At 38.4% G+C, this 19,992-nt stretch overlaps 1 protein-coding gene and 1 pseudogene across 2 annotated transcripts in view; one reads left to right on the top strand and one right to left on the bottom strand.

The window, feature by feature from the left end:
- Nucleotides 1-9,529, bottom strand: part of MFSD14A (major facilitator superfamily domain containing 14A) — a 42,938-nt gene extending 33,409 nt beyond the window's left edge. Inside the window, exon 1 of one of the 2 annotated variants that reach the window (XM_049616734.1) lies at nucleotides 9,251-9,529. In XM_049616734.1, coding sequence (XP_049472691.1) covers nucleotides 9,251-9,334 — 84 coding nt within the window. In that variant the 5' untranslated portion in view covers nucleotides 9,335-9,529. Of the gene's footprint in view, nucleotides 1-1,140; nucleotides 6,997-9,250 lie in introns of those variants that run through there. The other variant, XM_049616735.1, reaches the window with a different exon arrangement.
- Nucleotides 9,530-19,157: 9,628 nt separating this feature from the next.
- Nucleotides 19,158-19,639, top strand: LOC125912357 (phosphatidylinositol N-acetylglucosaminyltransferase subunit P-like; annotated as a pseudogene).
- The last annotated feature ends 353 nt before the right edge of the window (nucleotides 19,640-19,992 follow it).

Below are 19,992 nucleotides of genomic sequence, written 5' to 3' on the forward strand. Positions count from 1 at the left end.
AAAAGCAGGATATAAAATTGTGTATAGAGAGTAATTTCAACTATGAAAAGCAAAACAAAAACTCATCTAAATGTTAATTATATTAGATAGCACTTTTAAGAGACATAAACTTGATTATGTTGTTCTGAATTTTCCAAATCTTTTTTAATAGGCATGCTTATACTTTAAATACAAGGGAAATGTTTAAGAGAAAAACTAGATAAAAACTAGAATAGAAAAATATAGGTAGTTGCATATACTTGCCCCTTCTGAGCCATTCTCTCATTATTTCCCAGAAATGGGAGGAAAAAGTGTGTGTGTATTGTATATTTTTTAAAGGAGGGGATGAGGGGGGGGTAGGTAGGGGTACTTGCTTGTCCTAAAGTACTGGTAATTTTGAGAGCTATATTATATCCATATTCAACTTTTTTGTTTTGAATGAATTCAAAAATAATACAAGATCTTAATAAAATTGACAAATTTTAAAAATATTTTACTGATTTAAAATACAAATATTTCCAGGTGGGACTTTTGACACAAGCACTAGTGGTTTTAATGGAATATCTATCCACAAGCAAAATTCTAGGACAATTAGAGAAAGAATACCAGGGTCATGGCCTGGGCAGAGAGACCAGGGGAAATTAATAGACAAGTAGGGGCAAATGTCTGACCAGTAAGTAGTTTACAGCATCAAGAGTAGAGAGTTTAGATCACAATGAGATTATATCAACAGATAACATTTAAGGATGCTAAAAGAATTCTGAGGTACCAAGTGAAAAATTCTGAAGGAGATAAATCGGAATATAAACACATGTCCAACCCCAAAAGCCAAGATATGCCATCTACAACCATGATAATTACTACACCAAAAAGTCCTCCATTCAGGTAAGTAATTTCTCTCTTATAGGGGAATGGTTTCATGACAGTCGCCTCTAGCTTTAACCTCAGAAGTCAGGGACAATCTCCTTTCTTCACCTCCACCCTTCAATCTAATTCCCATTTTCTAAATCATAATTTCTACTGGTAATCAAGTATGGTTTCACCATCTAGGCTTTGGGCCAAGCCTTTTAAAATCATTTATTCTTCTATCCTAGGTAACGTCCACAAATTTATATTTCACTGTGTAAAGTCCTTATTTCATTTTATTTAACCTAAACTTACCTTTCTAGGCTTCTGCTGAGACAGGCCCTATGCTTTATTCTTCTATGATCTGGAGCATCTGGTCCATGCATAGCACAAAGGTGCTTAATAAATGTCTGTAGAACTTAAGTGAATTACTCTGTAAGTCCCTTCTATCACCACAGGTATTCAGTATAACTACTGTATTTAAAGACTATTAAATTTTTATTAATTATTATTAGTTAAACTTGCACCTTCCTCTACTAATACCCTCCTCTACACTCTAATATCTGATATCCCACTGTGTCATCTATCACACAGATTTATTGCACACATACACTAGATTAAAACAGTAATGAAAGTATTACTGAAAACTTATAATGGTTTACATTCAAAATCTTGCTTACTCTTCCTGACCACCTTTCAGATTGGACACTGTTACCTCCATTTTATAGTCTAACACAGCAAATAAGAGATGGAATGGAGTCTATCCAGGCAATTCCAGAGCCCAAGTCGACAGCTATGCTGGTTTTGGTGATTACACAGAATACATTACCACAGACTGTTACTCTTTTAAGTGTAGGGATCCAGTTTTTTTCCATTTTAGTATCCAATGTGTAGCACAATGCCTGGTCTAGAAAAGGTATTTCATGACCATGGCTGATTGATAGCCCTAATCATGCAGTCACTGAGCTGCTAGGGAAATTAAGTTAGTCACTTTACCTCTCTCAGCAGGAAGAGATTTATTAATCTCTTACCTAAATCCTTATCTAGCTCCCAAATTTTGAGTCTATGATTGCCCAGTCAATAGGGTTTATGAATGCAGCAATTATTATACAGGATGTTGACTTTAATAACTTATGTTGTATATCTATCGGTATGAACTGGGGGCTTATAGAGATTTTTGGCCAGGAGACAGAAGTAATTCTACCTATAACTGGGCATTATAATCCCATTTATTAAACAGAATTTATCATGTAAATAAACAATGAGAATAAGCCAAACTGAGGCTCATTCTTCACAACAACTGGCTTAAACTATTAAAAAGTGTCAATATCATAAAAAAAACAAGTTATTCTAGACTGAAGAGACATGGCAACTAAATGTAATGATTAAATTCTGTACCCAAAAAAAGACAACTATTAAGGAGGTACAATTAGAGAAATGTGGCTATAGCTAATATATTACTTAATACTATTATGTTAACGTTAAAATTTCCTGAATGTGAGGGGCGCCTGGGTAGCTCAGTCGGTTAAGCGTCCAACTTCAACTCAGGTCATGATCTCATGATTCGTGGGTTTGAGTCGCGCATAGGGCTCTGTGTTGACAGTTCAGAGCCTGGATCCTACTTCAGATTCTGTGTCTCCCTCTCTCTGCCCCTCCTCTGTTCATGCATGCGCTCTCTCTCAAAAATAAACATTAAAAAAAATTTTTTAAAATACATTAAAATTTCCCAAATGTGGTAATTACATTGTGGTTATGTGGGAGAACATCCTTTTTCTTAGGTGATACATTCTCAGTTTTATAGGGGTAAAGTGTCTTGATATCTACAACGAACTCCTCAAATGGTTCAAAACAAAACAAAACAAAAAAAAACGTGAGCATAGAGAGAAGAAAAATAAATGTGGCAAAATGTTAATCTGTGATGTGAATCTGTAGGATGGGCAGATGAATACTCATTATGCTATTTTTGCAACTTTTCTGTAGTTTAAAAATTCTCCAAAGTTGGGAAAAATTTTAAAAACATTATAAAAACCAAAATAAAGTAGGGGCACCTGGGTGGCTCAGTCAGTTAAGCACCCAACTCTTGATCTCGGCTCAGGTCATGATCTCATGGTCATGAGATGGAGCCCCAAGTCAGGCTCTGTGCTAAGCATGGAGCCTGCTTAAGATTCTCTCTCCCCCTCTCCCTCTGCCCCTCCCCCTCCTCATGCTTGCTGTCTCAAAACAAGTAAATAAAAATTTAAAAAATAAAGTATAAGGGAGAATAATTTTGATCTTAATATTTAATACAGAGAAGTTATCAATCAAAAATGAGGGTAGGGGCACCTAGGTGGCCCAGTCAGTTAAGCGTCTGGCTCTTGGTTTTGGCTCAGGTCATGATCTCAGGGTTCATGAGTTCAAGCCCTGCGTCAGGTTCTGCACTGACAATGCAGAGCCTGCTTGGGATCCTCTCTCTTCCTCTCTCTCTGCCCTTCACCTGCTCTCTCTCTGTCTCAAAAATAAACTTTAAAAACAATTAAAATGAGAGTAAAATATAGCTTCAAAAAGAAACTTTGAATTTCCTCTGAATGATACATAACTAAGCTAAAATAATATCATGTAAAAGTCTTACACACAAAAAATACAAAGGTGCTTAGTTACAGGCATCTAAGAATTGTAGTTTTTCTGGGGTGCCTGGGTGGCTGGGTCGGTTAAGTGCCCGACTTTGGCTCAGGTCACGATCTCGCTGTCCGTGAGTTCGAGCCCCACGTCGGGCTCTGTGCTGACAGCTCAGAGCCTGGAGCCTGCTTCAGATTCTGTGTCTCCCTCTCTCTCTGACCCTCCCCCATTCATACTCTGTCTCTCTGTGTCTCAAAAATAAATAAACGTTAAAAAGTTTAAAAAAAAAAAAAAAAAAGAATTGTAGCTTTTCATGGAAGAACATTAAAAAAAACCCTGTAACTACAAAGCTGCTTTCATGGGATATGGACACATTATGGCATAACTAGAGAAAATGTAAGCAGGCATCATGTTTCCTTTCTCACAAAGTCAAGTGGTGTTTTCTTATTTCCTCTGACTTTAATCAAGCAAAGCGAGATCCATTAGTTTTGTAGAGCAAAAAGAAAACAAAACCAATCCTTAATTTCCTGGAAGTATGAATCACCATAAACATGTTGCTACACTATTATACTCATTAAGTAAACCATTTTGGCTTAATTTGCAGTGAGACTTTAGATTTTACTGATAGGCTACAGATCAATTTTAAAGACAGATATTTAATATTTGTATGTTATCACAGAAGTGAAGAGGTTTTGGTTAAATTGCTCCTAGGGGTGCCTGGGTGGCTCAGTTGGTCAAGCGTCGGACCCTTCATCTCATCTCAGGTCTTGAGCTCAGGGTCCTGAGTTCAGGCCCTGCACTGGGCTCTGTGCTGGGCCTGAGGCCTACTTAAAAAAAAGAAAAATTAATTTTTAAAAAAGATTACTCTGAAATAGAAATTAAATATACTTCTTAAACACGTTTAACAAAATTAGGATGAGGCCAAGTTTTACTGTTAAAAAAAAACAAACTAGAGTTTAAGATTGTATTACTTTGCAGTAAATTTTTTTTAAGGATTTATTTTTAAATAATCTCTACATCCAACATGGGGCTTGAACTTACAACCCCAAGATCAAGAGTCACACACTCCACAACTGAGCCAGCCATGCACCCTACTTTGTGGTAAATTCTGAAAAGATTAAGCAACATGACAATCTATTGTATTCCTTCTCCATTCTGAGGAGGAAAAGATGTAACTGCTAACTCAAGGTAAGCCATCATTACATTAAGTGCCTATCCACATGAACATCTAATGTGTTACATGGTTCAAATGACCACAAACTGAACTCACTAACAAGGCAGTATTTCATGTGGTAGAATTCATAATTGTTTTTACACATTATTGAGAAAGTAGACCCATTATTTAGAATAAGCTACTACATTTGGCCCTCAAAGAGACCAAACCATTTCAGGAAGCTGGATATATCCTGGCTGCAACTGTCAAATGTTTCTTTGACACTTCTAATTCAAAATAAGGCTAAAAGACAACTTGAATTTTTAAATAATTGAAAAACGTAAATCATATATATACTTGTCAGAATGCTACCTGGAAAAAGCTCTTCTTTTTACTTAAACTTCAAACTTTGGTAGCTGTAAATGAGTTACAGTTCAACTGTTAGTGAATTTCTGCAGATGCTATGATTATTGGGAAGTAGGTCTGCAAACTATATTAGGATGAACTGGATATATAATCTGAAAAAACTGCTTACTAATTTATCCCCAAACATACTAAGCTAAAGCAAATGCTGCAGCACACCATGGAGAAAAGGAGGTAAGTCATTCATGGTACTGCCTGCTACAAGCTTTGCCAAAGATGGTACATGCATCCTGATGTTTCCAGGCATGGGCTAGTGACTCCGAAGAACAGTTGCTGTTTGAAGGCACCATGGCCCTCCTCGTGGCTTGTATGCTAGCAATTAGAGGCTGTTTACTTAGCGGCTCTCTGGGGACTAAGAAGAGCTATCCTGAAACTGCCTCAGCCATCTTTGTAGGTGAAGGATGCGACGGATCAGAGCTTAAGTTTAGACTTTTGAAATGGTGGTGACTCCGACTTATGTACTTAAAATCGGAGTTACAAAAAAAAATCTGGTGCTCTGCTTCTCTGGGTATATTTCGTTTTGCAAATACCCATTTTACTTTTTTCAGGTACTTCCAACAAATTAATTCACACATGCTGTGCTTTCTATCAAATCTTTAAAGTCATTTCACCAATTTATTTGTGAAAAAATTGGACATTTTTCGCTTTGTCAGAGATGCAATCTCACAACTGTATTAACAAAACAGTAAAGATCATGTAAAAACATAAGCAAACTTCAAAAATAATTTAAAAATTCTGTTTTTGATGACACAAATAACTCATGAATGTAACTCTTTAGCTCTTAGCCTCCAACAGGAATGTTTACAAACAATCTGGTAATACACGGTAAGAATTTAACAACAAAACTGAAAGTATTCTAAAATGTCATTTAATTCAACAGCCTTAAATGGTCTGCACTAAAGGATACATCAAAATGCCACATACATTAAAACTTGTAACCAAAAACTGTATTTCTACATATGGATGCTTCAGAAAGCAAATTCACCAGTAATGATACAATTACTTACATCAGTAAAATGGTATACAGGAAATGAGTAAATACATATTTACTGAATTTAACCTGTGGAAGTATTTTGTAGTTATGCATGTTGTTTTCAAATAGGACAACCGGTCTTAAACTTTGGGGAGGTATGGACTCTTCTGGGAATCTCTCTCAAAAAAAACGATAGTCAAAGAAAATTTTGCAAACGACTGCAGGGTGTACAGACCCAAGTTAAGAACTCCTGACACAGAATCACACACCTTCATGTAATTTCCCTTAACTGTATACAACTCAAACGGGCAAGTATTAGTTAGCCTGACTCTGGTTTCAGAGCCTAATCAAATACAATTTCAAGAAAAGGAAAACAGTAACTTATGATTAACCTGGTTCGTTTAGAAGGGTTCACTTCTTCAACTGTCAAAAATGATAACAAATCTGTTCTAAGTTTTTGACAAATCATTAACAACTATTAGTTTTGTTTATAAATATTAACATTCATTAATCAGACTTACAAAGATGTCATTAGCAAGATGAAGCAAAATAATTTTATTAACATTGTTGAACACTAGAAAGAAAATGGAAGGGAATCAGATCAGTATCATTGGCCATGGACCTGAAATACTGTTCAGAGATGGTCAAGGATGACCATATAGTCGAAGACACCTGCCTCTAAATGAATCCGTCCACAAGCTGAACTTAAACACACACACACACACACACACACACACACACACACACACACACCAATACCAAACGGCAATTTATTCCCTTTCTTTAAAAAACGTTCATAAGGGCAGTCTGACCAATTATAAGTAGGGAGGCAGAAAAGCAAATGCCATGTTGAAATTTAAAAAACTATAATAGTTATACTATTTTCCATTTACAGCTAGAGTAGGTTAAAACACAAATACTGCAAAAAATTACTGATATTTCTAGAGATATAAATATTCCACCTATACATATATATAATCAATATAGGAATAAATAAAATTATAATAAATATAGGAATATAATCAATATAGGAATAAATAATAATTTATTCAATTTATTTAATTTATATAATCAATATAGGAATGATATTGAATAATACTGAATGATATTGAATGATATTGAATGACATTGAATGATATTGAATGATATGAATAATTATTCAATTTATTCAATTTATATAATCAATATAGGAATAAATAAAATTACAATAAAAACACTAGGAATGTGCTAGCACATTTTTAAAAATCACTTTAAATGTGTTTTTATCACTTTAAATTCATATTAGCCCCATAAAATTAAAATATGCATTAACCAAGTTTCTATTCTAAAGAGGTGTCCAGTGCTTTTAGATTGGAAAGTGCAACATAAGTGTATAAAGATGATAAATAATAATACCCACATGCCCATAGTTCTCAAGAAAAGCTTTCATTTATTCTATGTGCCCTCTTAAAAACTTACTGCCAGTGTAAAAAAAAATCGTATTTTACCTCCAAAAACAAGCTATGAATTCACTACAACTTTAATAACAAGATAAAAAATAATAATCTCTTCCAAATCTCCTAGGATTTGGAACAAAAGCATCTGCTGTAAAGCGAATGGAATGAAACTCCAAAGAGGTAACGCAACTGAACTTTACCTCAAGAAAAAAGATGTGTTTCTTGATCAGAGCTTCATTCTTTTGCAAAGAATACTGATCTTAAAAATCACTTGCTTTTATAAAATACAATCCTTTGTTGCTTCTATTTTATAGATTTTATATAGAACTTAAAATATCAAGTCCTGTTGGTTAAGAGACTACCAGTATTCTTTCATGCTATGTCTCTCCCTACATAGTAGTTTGAACCAACTTCATCAAAAGGGCCCTGACTATTCATAAGTGATTTAATCAAAGTAATGTCCTAATTAATCAAGTACAACAAAAAGATCCAAGGACTTGAAGTTTCTTTTTTCACCAAATTATTATTATCTAATTATTTTTAGAGTTAGCTAAAAGGAGATTCTGAAATTGTTGCCTATGTCCCAAGCCTTCTAAATATATTAGCAGCATATTGATGGGGCCCCTATTCTGAAATGTCAAAAACAAAACAAAACAAAAAACCTTTGTCATTTATTTCAAATGAATTCAGCAAATCCTCAGGGGTGGCCTAATTACTGTACATATTTAGCACTATGCTAGCAGTTGATGAGGGCTCCAATTATATACATACACATACAAATATGTTGGAATAAACAGAAATATGTAATAAAAAGAATCATTTCTACACACTCCTCAGGAAAGTGAAACGGGTATTTTACCTTTGCATTCTATTTCAGAATGTGATAGCAAAGAATGCAACAAAGACCAGAGAGTGTAGCAACATAGAAATTTCAGTATATAAAAGTATAGGCGAGTTAAATTTTCAGTTAAAAATCCTACGTCCCCTGCTGGTTAACTACAGCACACTGCATAAAGTTTATTGTGTGATGACAACTGTTTCTAAAAAGCACAATTTCTTACCCTCTGTCTTCCTTTCAAAGTGTCTTCTAATCCTCAGACCATGATAATTCTATTTAGCGGCTTTTATTTTAAAATAAAGAAGGTGATTTTAAAACAACAGAGTGGTATCTGTTCTTTGGAAACCAGATGATTTAAGTCTAGGCCCCGGGTGTCCTCCGTCACGCTTGAGACTCCGGGAAGTGAAGAGGAAAGCCCACCTTCTGACAGTGTTTACCGCACTGGAAGAAGCTAAGAGCAGGAGCACTGACCCAGAACCAGGTGGAAGAAGAAAGCCAAGGCACTAAGGAGCCCCAGCGGGGTCGTCGCACCAGATACCGCCCGGCTAGAAACATATGGGAAGCCAGGGATAGCTCCCAGCACCTTCGAAAGCGCAGCGACGGCGGCGCGGGGCCCGGCGGCGAAGGCAAGGCTGCGGTGGCGAGGGGCGCGGCGGGACCAGCACCGCCGGGGCGACGCGGGCCCGGCGTCAATTCCAGCCCGCGGCGGAGGCGCACGTGGGGCTCGAGGCCGAAGGGCCTCCAGGGGCCGCCGGAGGAAAGGGCGGCAGGTGCGGGAGAGGAGAGCGGCTTCCCCAAGAGGACGGGCCCCGGAGGCCGCAGGCCGGGGCGAGGGAGGAAAGCCCCCCGGAGCAGAGGCAAGAGGGCCCTGGAGACTGAGACACCGGCACCGCCGACAGGGTGGGGGAGGGCAGGGGCACTCAGGGAGGCTGGTGGCGGCGGCGTGGGGGACAGAGATGGGATGGGGAGCCCCGAGGGACGCTCCCCAGCGCGGTACCCCAGCTCACCGTGCCTCCGTCCTTAATGATGATCTTCTTGGCCAGCATGATACTGCGGTTCGCGGCCCGTTTCTTCTTCTTCCCCTGGGTCATTTTACCATCCTCGACTCCTGGCGCTGCTGCAGCCACTCCCGGGGCGGCCGGCCCCAGCGGCGAGTGCCGTCCCGCCGCTACTGCCGGGCCGAGCCGCTCGGGGCGCCCGCCGCCATCTTGAGGGCCCGGCCTGCCTCCGGCGGCGCGTCACATCGTGCGATCAGCGGAGGAGCCCGCCCCGCCCCACCCACGTGACACCGCCCCGCCCTCTCGGTCGCGGTGCGTTCGCCGCGCGGCGAGGGAAGCCCAGAGGGAAGCCGCTAGGCTCTCGGCTGGCGCCAGCCGGTGTTCTCCATTCATCAGCTCGCTTAGTTCTCACAACAGCCCTGGGCGATAGAGACCCTTATAGTCCGTCTTCACAGATAAAGAAATGTAAGTTTCTGAAAGTTACCTGCTCATGGAAATACGGCTGATAAATGGTTGCCCTGCAGTTCTCACCAGGCGTCTTCAACTATTAGAGCTATCTCCCAACTGTATTCTAACCAGGACGGGAACCGAAGGGAACAGTTGAAATCGTTTTCCAGAAATAGTGGGTAACTGAAGGGATAAAGATTAACTGGCTTTTCAGAAACAGTATTTTGTCTTCGTGCTCAGCCACTGCCACCCCAAAGTGGAGCCTGCCTGTTCCAGGACCTTTTCTTTATTCCCTGCCAATAAAAAACTTACATAAGCTATGTCACACTATGTAACCTACTACTTGTTTTACTATTGCTTTTAAAAATCAACTTAATGGGGGGGGGGGGATTATAGAAACGACAGTTGACACAAGTGGAATATGGACTACAGATTGGAGTATCACCCATGTTAAAAGTCAGATTTTCCTAACTATTGTTAGCTAAGAGAATATCCCTTTTCTTACATAATACACTGAAGTCTTAAGGAGTGAAGCGATGTGATGCATGTTACCTACGCTCGAATAGTTAGGAAATAACATGTTTATATATGTGAGGAGAGGGTAAGAGTGACAAAATGGCAAGTTATTTAAAAATAGTGTATTTGGGTATGGTGGTTTTAAGATATGTTCCCAAGTTCACTGATACTTTTCTCTGGAAGAGATGGGGTCTGATTCTCCTCCCCTTGAGTGAAGGGCTGGGCTGAGTGACTCTTTTCTAATAGGATATAGGAGAAGTGACACCATTGACTTCAGAGGGTAGGTCATAAAAGCATGGCATCTTCTAGCTAGGTCTTGTTCATTCACTGTGGGCCCATGTCTGGGGGAAGCCAGCTGCCATGTCATGACACTGCCAACAGCCTGTGGTCAGATCTAGGTGTCCAGGAACTAAGGCCCCCTACCAGCAGATATGTGAGGAGTCTTGGAAGCAGATCCTCCAGTCCTGGTTAAGCCTTTAGCTGACTGCAACCCATGCCAACATCCTGACTGCAACTTCAGGAACCCCAAGCTAGGAACAGCTAGATTGCCCACTCCGGGTTCCCTGACCCCCGGAAACTGTAAGATAAAAAGTACTTGTTTTAGGGGCGCCTGGGTGGCTCAGTCGGTTGAGCATCCGACTTCAGCTCAGGTCATGATCTCGTGGTCTGTGAGTTCAAGCCCCGTGTCGGGCTCTGTGCTGACAGCTCAGAGCCTGGAGCCTGCTCCGAATTCTGTGTCTCCCTCTCTGTCTCTGCCCCTCCCCTGCTCACGCTCTGTCTCTGTCTCTCTCAAAAATAAACAAACATTAAAAAAAAAATTTTTTTTTAAGTACTTGTTTTAAGCCGCTTAGTTTTGGGGTAATTTGTAACATAGCTGTACATAGCCAATATACAGGGTAAAGGGAATGTGTTTTTGTAATACTGTTGTAACTTTTATGTACGTTTGAAATTATTTCAAAATAAAATGTTAAAAGATAAATTTGAATTTTCTGTCCTTCTATTTCTATGTAAAACATTTGACTAGAAATAGAAAACAAACCACTTTCCATGGAAGGGAGAAGAAAGGCAGTTAGCCTGATGGATACTTCAAGTTACATTTTCCCATCAATAAGTAAACCCATCATTTGTTTATTAATTATTTTTTAAGTAGGCTCCACACCCAAGGTGGGGCTTGAACTCAAGATCAAGAGTATCATGCTGTACTGACTGAGCCAGCCACACACCCCAGATCACCTGTTTAAAAATATTCTAGGTGGTAGGATGGCAGGGAGGGGGTGGGGGGACGGGAGGTGCCTGGGTGGCTCAGTCAGTTAAGCAAACGACTTTGGTTCAGGTCATGATCTCCTAGTTCATGGGTTCAAGCCCCGCATTGGGCTTTGCACTGACAACACGGAGTCTGCTTCAGATTCTGTCTCCCTCTCTCTCAAAAATAAGAACATTAAAAATATTCTCTGAGGTGCCTGGGTGCCTCATTGGGATGAGCATCAGAATCTTGGTTTTGGCTCAGATCATCTCATGGTTTGTGAGTTCGAGCCCCTCAATCTCAAGCTTGAGATTCTCTCTCTCTCCCTCTGCCCCTCCCCTGCTAGTGCACTCTCTCAAAATAAATGGGTAAACTTTTAAAAAATCCACAAAAAATAAAAATACTCTCTTGCAGAAACATTTCATTGAGCCTCAACTTGAAACTGTTTAGAGAAAGTCATGCGAGATTTCATAAATAAATTCCCAGGAGCTTGTTTTGGATGGATATAGAGGGCTGGTAAGATCATTTATTGTCTGGTTACTCTGATTCTTCATAGCCCCTCAGCTATACCAATTTTGCCATCCTCAAGAACTGATTATTGTTTATATTCATTCAGAAAATATTTTTGAGTACTCTAAGTGTTTCACTGGTTTACTAGACACTGAGGATATGTAAATAAATGAGATCATATTTATCTACATGTAGCTTAATTATACTGGGTGACAAAAGTTATGAAACAAAAGGCAGATAATTGCAGACTGTGGCAAGTGCTGTTGGAAGTAATGTAATAAGAGAAATTTAATACATATTGAATGTCCAGAATGTCAGGCTTTGCACTGGAGAGCTGCAATAGTAAACAAGAGTAATCAGTCTTGTACTAACAGACTTATTGTGTATACATGTGTGGCTTTGTATGTTATTTGGGGTTGTGAAGATTCACAAACTTTACATTAAGTGGTTTGTGTGGGTCAGTTAGGGTTCTTTGGTTACAATCAACAGAAATTAGCATTGGCCAGCATAAGCAAAAGGTAATGATTTTGAAGGATATTGGGAGTCCTCCAAAATAATGAGGAGAAAATCAGGCTTGAAAACAGGTAAGAACCAAGGTTTGGAAAGTTCATGAGAATACTTCAAGAGGTACTTTGGAAGGTACAGGGATCCCTTGGAGAGAAGAACAAGTGGCTGAAGCTAAATATTCCTAAAACACCTTAAGATTGTATCACAGAATCCAAACCTCAAAATGCACCATTTATTAAAGAAACTGCACTATATCAACATAAGATCATTTTCTTTAACTATAAAACTGAGTCACTGATACCCCTTCACCCATCTCTTCCATAGAACCACCTTTTCTTGCTGATCCAGGAAAATCCAGAACATTTTATCACGAACAAAAAAGCCACCAAAAGCCCATACAAGGCTACTACAAAAAGAAAACAGAAAATAAAGACTTTTCAATTAAAAGATACTACACTCTAGAAAATATGAAGCAGAGGGAAACTGCATACAACATTCCCAATATTAATTAAATATCATTAAATATACAACTGCAGATGTGAAAGGATGCAACATATACAAGGTTTAAAACCCAGTGGGAATATGTGAACTGAGAGTTGATCAAACTCAGCCAATATACTGAAAAAATAAAATCATCTAAAAAAATGAATACTAAATTACAGGGTTTCTAAGAGAGAACAGATATAATAAAGGTAAGAAACATGGGGGAGAAGAATAAATCAGCTACAAGAACAACAACAACAACAAAAAGCATCAAAGAGAAAACGACAGCAAAAATTATCTGAGCCTCCAGGCAAAAGCCAACAACAAAGCTAATATTTCCAGGGGCGCCAGGCTGACTCGGTGGAGCATGGGACTCTTGATCCTGGGGTTGTGGGTTCAAGCCCATGTTGGGTGCAGAGACCACTTAAAATCTTAAAAAGAAAAACTAACATTGCCAAAGGAGACAGATAAGAAGTGGTGTCAGCCTGACACTAAAACCAAACAATACAATAGCGGAGCAACATTCTCCAAAAAACCCAAGAAAGTTTGAGCCAAGAATTTTATATCCAGTCAAGGTGAACTTAAAGTATCCAGGTTCCAGAAGAAATTTTAAACATGCCAGAACTTGAGAAACAGTGTGCCTAGACGCTCTCCCTTGTGTACTTTACTGGAAGAGCTTTATCCAGCTATGAGTTGACTGGGGAGCATTCAGCCAAAGTACTAGTGGAAGCACGCCTGGGTGGCTCAATGGGTGAAGCTCTGACTTCGGCTCAGGTCATGGTCTCGTGGTTTGTGAGTTCAAACCCCACATCGGGCTCTCTGTGGTCAGCCTACTTCTGATCCTCTGTCCTCCTCTCTCTCTCTCTGCCCCCTCCCCAGCTCGTTCTTTCTCTCTCTCAAAAATAAATAAATGTTAAAAGAAATAATAAGTACTAGTGGAGAGTATTGAGTAGATTTAAAATATATTTAATATTATAACAAAAGCAGGCATTAGAGTGAGAAAATAGTGTGTAAATGTTATACATGTTCTAATCAAATAGAAATAAGGGAACTAAAAATATGAAGATTAGAGGAAGGAGTGGAATAAGTTCAGTGGTGTCACGAGGCAATTAGATGGGAATCAAAGAACATTTTTAAAAAATGTGTATTTATTTATTTATTTTGAGAGAGAGAGAGAGAGAGGGAGCGAGCGAGCAGGGTGGGGGCAGAGAGAGAGGGACAGAGAGAATCCCAAGCAGGCTCTGCACTGTCAGCACAGAGCCCAATGTGGGGCTTGAACCCATGAACCGTGAGCTCATGACCTGAGCTGAAATCAAGAGTCAGATGTTTGACAGACTGAGCCACCCAGGTGCCCCAGAATCAAAGAACATTTAGAGATGACAAACTAGAGGCACCTGGCTGGCTAAATCGGAGGAGCATGGGACTCTTGATCTCAGGGTCGTGAGTTTGAGCCCCACATTGGGTGTAGAGATTACTTGAATAAATAAAACTTAAAAAAAAAAAAGACAAACAGAAACCCAGATAAGCAAAAGGGGGGCTCTAAGAGCATTACATACAATGTCAACAGTATAAATGTAATTGCTAGAACATACATAGCTTTCTAAACAAAAAAGAAATCTTAAAAGCTGAGAACACGTTCCACATAGCAAAAGAAACACAGTAAATATAGCAATATACATAACTTTATTTTTCAAAAGGAAACACAGGAAATATAAACTAGCAACTAGTGAAAATACCACCTTGGGGGGTGGTTAGGAACGGGGTGGAAGGATGGCATGACAACTAGTCTTCTTTGAGTATACTTTAATGTAGCTTTAACTGGGAACCATGTAAATCCTTTACATATTCAAAAATAGAATAACAATCTTTATGTAAATTCTGAAATTGAATACAAAAGTAAACCTAGTTCTTTAAATTTTTTTTTTAATGTTTATTTTTGAGAGAGAGCGAGCAAGCGGGGCAGGGGCAGAGAGAGAGGGAGACACAGAATCTGAAGCAGGCTCCAGCTCCCAGCTGTCAGCACAGAGACTGAGGTGGGCTGGAATTCAGGAACCATGAGATCATGACCTGAGCCGAAGTTGGACGCTTAACTGACTGAGGTACCCAGGCACCCCCAAACGTAGGTATATGAACATAGTCATGTAGAGAAAAGAGTGATTTCCACTAATTTTTGAACACTACTCTGAGTATACATCCTTAGTGGTCTATTAGTCTAAGACAAAAAGAAAACACAAAATTTTGTTTAGTATGTTTACCATTAGTAATATTTTTAGTGCTGAAAAATATACCTCATAATAAAACATATGAACACATACACTGTTACTCAGAACCAGTATTTTCACTGTAAAAGAGAGGCAAGTATAAAATTTAAAAAAACACAACAACCTTCTAATGCTAAATTTTAAGTATCAATTTGAATTTATGAACTTTTTAAAAAATTTACTTCCTAGCTCTGTCCACTGAAATGGTCTAAAAGGAAACAGAATCCAGATTCCATTCCCCCTAAAAGGAATAGGCTCTTTGAAGAAATAGCTGATATTCCAGGTTTGAGACAGCACAAGTACAAGGTTGGCCTAGGACATCTTGTGACTGAAGGAAGGAAGAACTCAGAGACTAACGTGGTCACGTCTAAAAGATACAGGAGCTGGCCTGCAGTGACTTCCACTTCCACTGGCTGTTGGCTCAGAGTATCAAAAAGAACTGTGACTGTATTGAACATTGAATACATTGAATAATTTGAAGACATAGAGATATTTGAAAAAAGAGGGGGCATTGGGAAAAGGGAAATAGTCCTTTTTAAATAGAAGAATATAAACTAATAAAAGTAGAAAAAAATTAGAAAATTAAAAAATTTTAAATCACCATTTTGCACATCAGTGTAGTGTAATAAATGATTCAGTTAAGAATCATCAGTTGATGAGGGGCACCTGGGAAGCTCAGTAGATTGCGTGTCCAACTTCAGCTCAAGTCATGATCTCACAATTTGTGAGTTTGGGCCCTGAGTCAGGCTCTCTGCTGTCAATGCAGCTTTGGATTCTCTGTCCCCCTCTCTCTTTGCCCCTCCCCACCTCAAAAATAAACATTAAAAAAAAAAAGATATATTAAAAAAAAGAATCATCAGCTGATGCTAAAGTTATTGAATAAAAGACTGTTAGGAAAAGATTATTCCCATGGTGTCAAAACATTGTCTTAGAGATTACTAATTACTAAGCAGGAAAAATGACTTACTGTGGAAAGATATGGTAGCCAACACCTTGATCAAGTGACTGATTATCACTTTCATTAGTGAGATAATCTAGAATTATGTCTTCAATGTGATAAAACGTAAAATCTACAAGATCACCTATGAAATATTCTCCAAAAACATTTAGCATAAAGCTAATCAAACCCACAGACTCCACTTCCAGTTCAGAGGAAATGCAAAGAATAAAAGGAACAAGTCAAAGAATATAGACAGATCAAGGACAGAAACCAAGTGATTTACAATCTTCAAAAAGTCACATAATGGGGGGTAAGAAACCAAGGGGGTGCAGGGAAGAATCTTTGAGACTAATAAGACAATGGAATACAAAATATGAACCTCAATTGCTTCCTGGTTTAAAAACAAAAGCCTGTGAAGTCATTTCTGAGACAATTGGAAACATCTGAATATGAACTCAGATGATAAATTAATTTAAAAATTTCTAAGTGTGATAAATTGTATTGAGTTAAATAGGAAAATGCCCTTAGTTTTAGGATATGCATGCTGAAGTATTTAGGAGTAAAGTGTCCTGATAAAGCTAGTATGGCAAAGTGTTAGTAATGTTGAATTTAGGTGAGAGTAATTCTTTCAGTTTTTATGTATGTTTGAATTTTTTCAAACTGAAAAGCTGAAGAAATTTAAATTGAAAAAAGAGTCTCTGGGGCACCTGGGTGGCTCAGTCAGTTAAGTGTCCGACTTTGGCTCAGGTCATGATTTCACGATTCATGAGTTCGAGCCCCATATCAGGCTCTGTGCTGACAGCTCGGAGTCTGGAGCCTGCTTCAGATTCTGTGTCTCCCTCTCTCTCTCTGCCCCTCCCCTGCTCACGCTCTGTCTCTCTCAAAAATAAACATTAATAAAAACAAATTTAGAAAAAACAGTCTTTAACAATGATTACTTTGTGAGTGCATGGAGATAACCCATGAATTTTTCAAATCTAAGGTGGTAAAATCTGTCATAGCATGATTGAAACCATTAAAATGGCAATGTTATAAAACCAAAACATTCAAAACAAAAATAAACATGGCCTATAAAGTAAATGGAGACTTCATAAATTATATGAAGTAATTGAAGTTTGGAGCATTATGCATGTAATATCCAGAGTGAACTTCAGGTTTTAAAATTCTAAAATTCACAACAATATTTTCAAAGTCATAGATTGAAACATGGCCTCACCGCTGTCACAATTTTCTGTAACCCAACAAGTATAACTCTACTTTTGCTATAATATTTAGAAAACCTATTGAAGGAGCTTGCATATATTAGAAAAGGCACTTAGAATCATAATTTTTAATTGCTGTATTTACTACCCACACAGAATAATAGGTCATAATAAAACTTCAGTCTAAAGGATTAAACATAAGCCTTCAATTATTAGAAATCATGTTTTTATACATGCAGTGACTTTTAAAAGAAAAAGCAAACACATAAAAACAAGCACATTCACAGATTTTGTTAAAAATACACAAGTCTCGGGGCGCCTGGGTGGCTCAGTTGGTTAAGCGGCCGACTTCGGCTCAGGTCATGATCTCGCGGTTGGTGAGTTCAAGCCCCGCGTCGGGCTCTGTGCTGACAGCTCAGAGCCTGGAGCCTGTTTCAGATTCTGTGTCTCCCTCTCTCTGACCCTCCCCCGTTTATGCTCTGTCTCTCTCTGTCTCAAAAATAAATAAAAGTTAAAAAAAAAATTAAAAAAAAATACACAAGTCTCGGTGGTGCCTGTGTGGCTCAGTTGGTTAAGTGTCCGACTTTGGATCAGGTCATGATCTCACTGCTTGTGAGTTCGAGCCCCGTGTCCGGCTCTGTGCTGACAGCTGAGCGCCTAAAGCCTGGTTTGGATTCTGTCTCCCTCTCTCTCTGCTCCTCCCCACTCATGCTCTGTCTCTGTCTCTCAAAAATAAAAATAAATAAAAACTTAAACACACACACACACACACACACACACACACACACACACACACAAAGTCTGGGGGCACCCGGGTGGCTGAGCCGGTTGGGCACTCAAGTCTTGATTTCAGCTCAGGTCATGATCTCAGGACTGGTGACATCAAGCCCCACCATGGGCTCTGCACTGACAGTACACAGCCTGCTTGGGATTCTCTCTCTCCCTTTCTCTCTTCCCCTTCCCTGCTCACACACAGACACTCTCTCTCTTTCTCTCAAAAGAAATAAACATAAAAATATTTTTAAAAAATACACAAGTCTGATTTAGCAAATTCAATTAAACCCCTTAAATACTTTACATTTAAAGCACATTTTAACATGAGTGTATTTTCAGATGATTACTCCCAAAACATTATAACAATATCCATTATTCTTTTAAATCTTCAGTGAGGTCTACTTAAAAAGGATGAAAGTGAGTATCTCTAGTAAACTATTTCCAAAGGAAAAGTATGTTACTTGTTTTAAAGAAGTTATTTTTACATATTAATAGTCCTAAATGAATACATGTAAATACATTCATAAATGAAAAGTTGGCTAGATCCAATGGAGGGCTGATGCTTAACCCTAGCAAAGGATGACTGCAAATGTGGACCTATCAATTAACAGTGAATCTGTACTGTCATCTAAAGTAACAAATGGTAATAGTTTTATTCTATTAACTTTTCCTTATAATAGCAATGGTTAATGGTAATTTAAAATTAGCTAAAAATGGACTTGGTGCTGAGCTGCCTGAGCTGCCAGGAAGGGCCTGAGTGGGTGCTTGAAAGACCCAAGATTATCTACATTTTTTTTTTTAACGTTTATTTGTTTTTGAGACAGAGAGAGACAGAGCATGAACGGGGGAGGGTCAGAGAGAGAGGGAGACAGAATCCGAAGCAGGCTCCAGGCCCTGAGCTGTTAGCACAGAACCCAACACGGGGCTCGAACTCACAGACTGTGAGTTCATGACCTGAGCCGAAGTCGGACGCTTAACTGATAGAGCCACCCAGGCGCCCCAAGACCCAAGATTATCTAAAGCCACAGGGAAAATGGTGGAAAATTCATCCTCGCCATCGCCTGAAAGAGCAATTTATGGCTTTGTTCTTTCCTTAAACTCCCTATTTGGTTTCATCATATATCTCGTGTGGGCTTCTATTTCTGAATCTTAAACTCCTTAGGCTTATTGGTCTCCCTATCTGTCTATCTCTCATTACAATAGTAATTGGTTATGTACTCTTATTTGGAATAAATGGTACCTCTTCACTCAACTCCATTTATACATAGGTAACGTATACTAAAATTCCAGAGGAGAAGAAATACCAAGAAGAGGCCATCCTAGCATTAAGAGATATTCCTATTAGTGAAATAAACCAAATGTTCTTTCTTGCAAAGAACTTTAAGCCAAAAATTGAATTGTTGACTAACACCAAGCATTTATTATGTTTTTGACATAATAATTTGTACCATAATTATTTTGACTATCTCTTACTAATACGCAACAATGAAATGTAAAAAAAAGTTGAACTTCTCAGATTAAATTCCATTAATATTATAAATGTCCTCAAATATTAGTTACTAATGGGCAGAATAAATTACTACACTACCATATAGCAGACTTAAAAAAAATAATTATCAGTAAAAGAAGTCCCTCCAAAGAGGCATTCATGTTGTAATTTTCAATTGGCAAAAAATAAAATAAATAAAATAAAATTAGCTCACAATGTACATTAATATACAGTATAAAATATCTATAAATTAATTTAAATGTATTGTTCTTTAAAATAGTTCAGCATTTAATAAGGTTGTCATTAAACATCAGAACTGAAAACTAAATGAATACTATATGTGCTACTTAGCAATGTATCAGACTACAAATATGTTTTT

This window comes from Panthera uncia (genome assembly GCF_023721935.1).
Source record: "Panthera uncia isolate 11264 chromosome C1 unlocalized genomic scaffold, Puncia_PCG_1.0 HiC_scaffold_4, whole genome shotgun sequence".
NCBI classification, from domain to species: domain Eukaryota; kingdom Metazoa; phylum Chordata; class Mammalia; order Carnivora; family Felidae; genus Panthera; species Panthera uncia.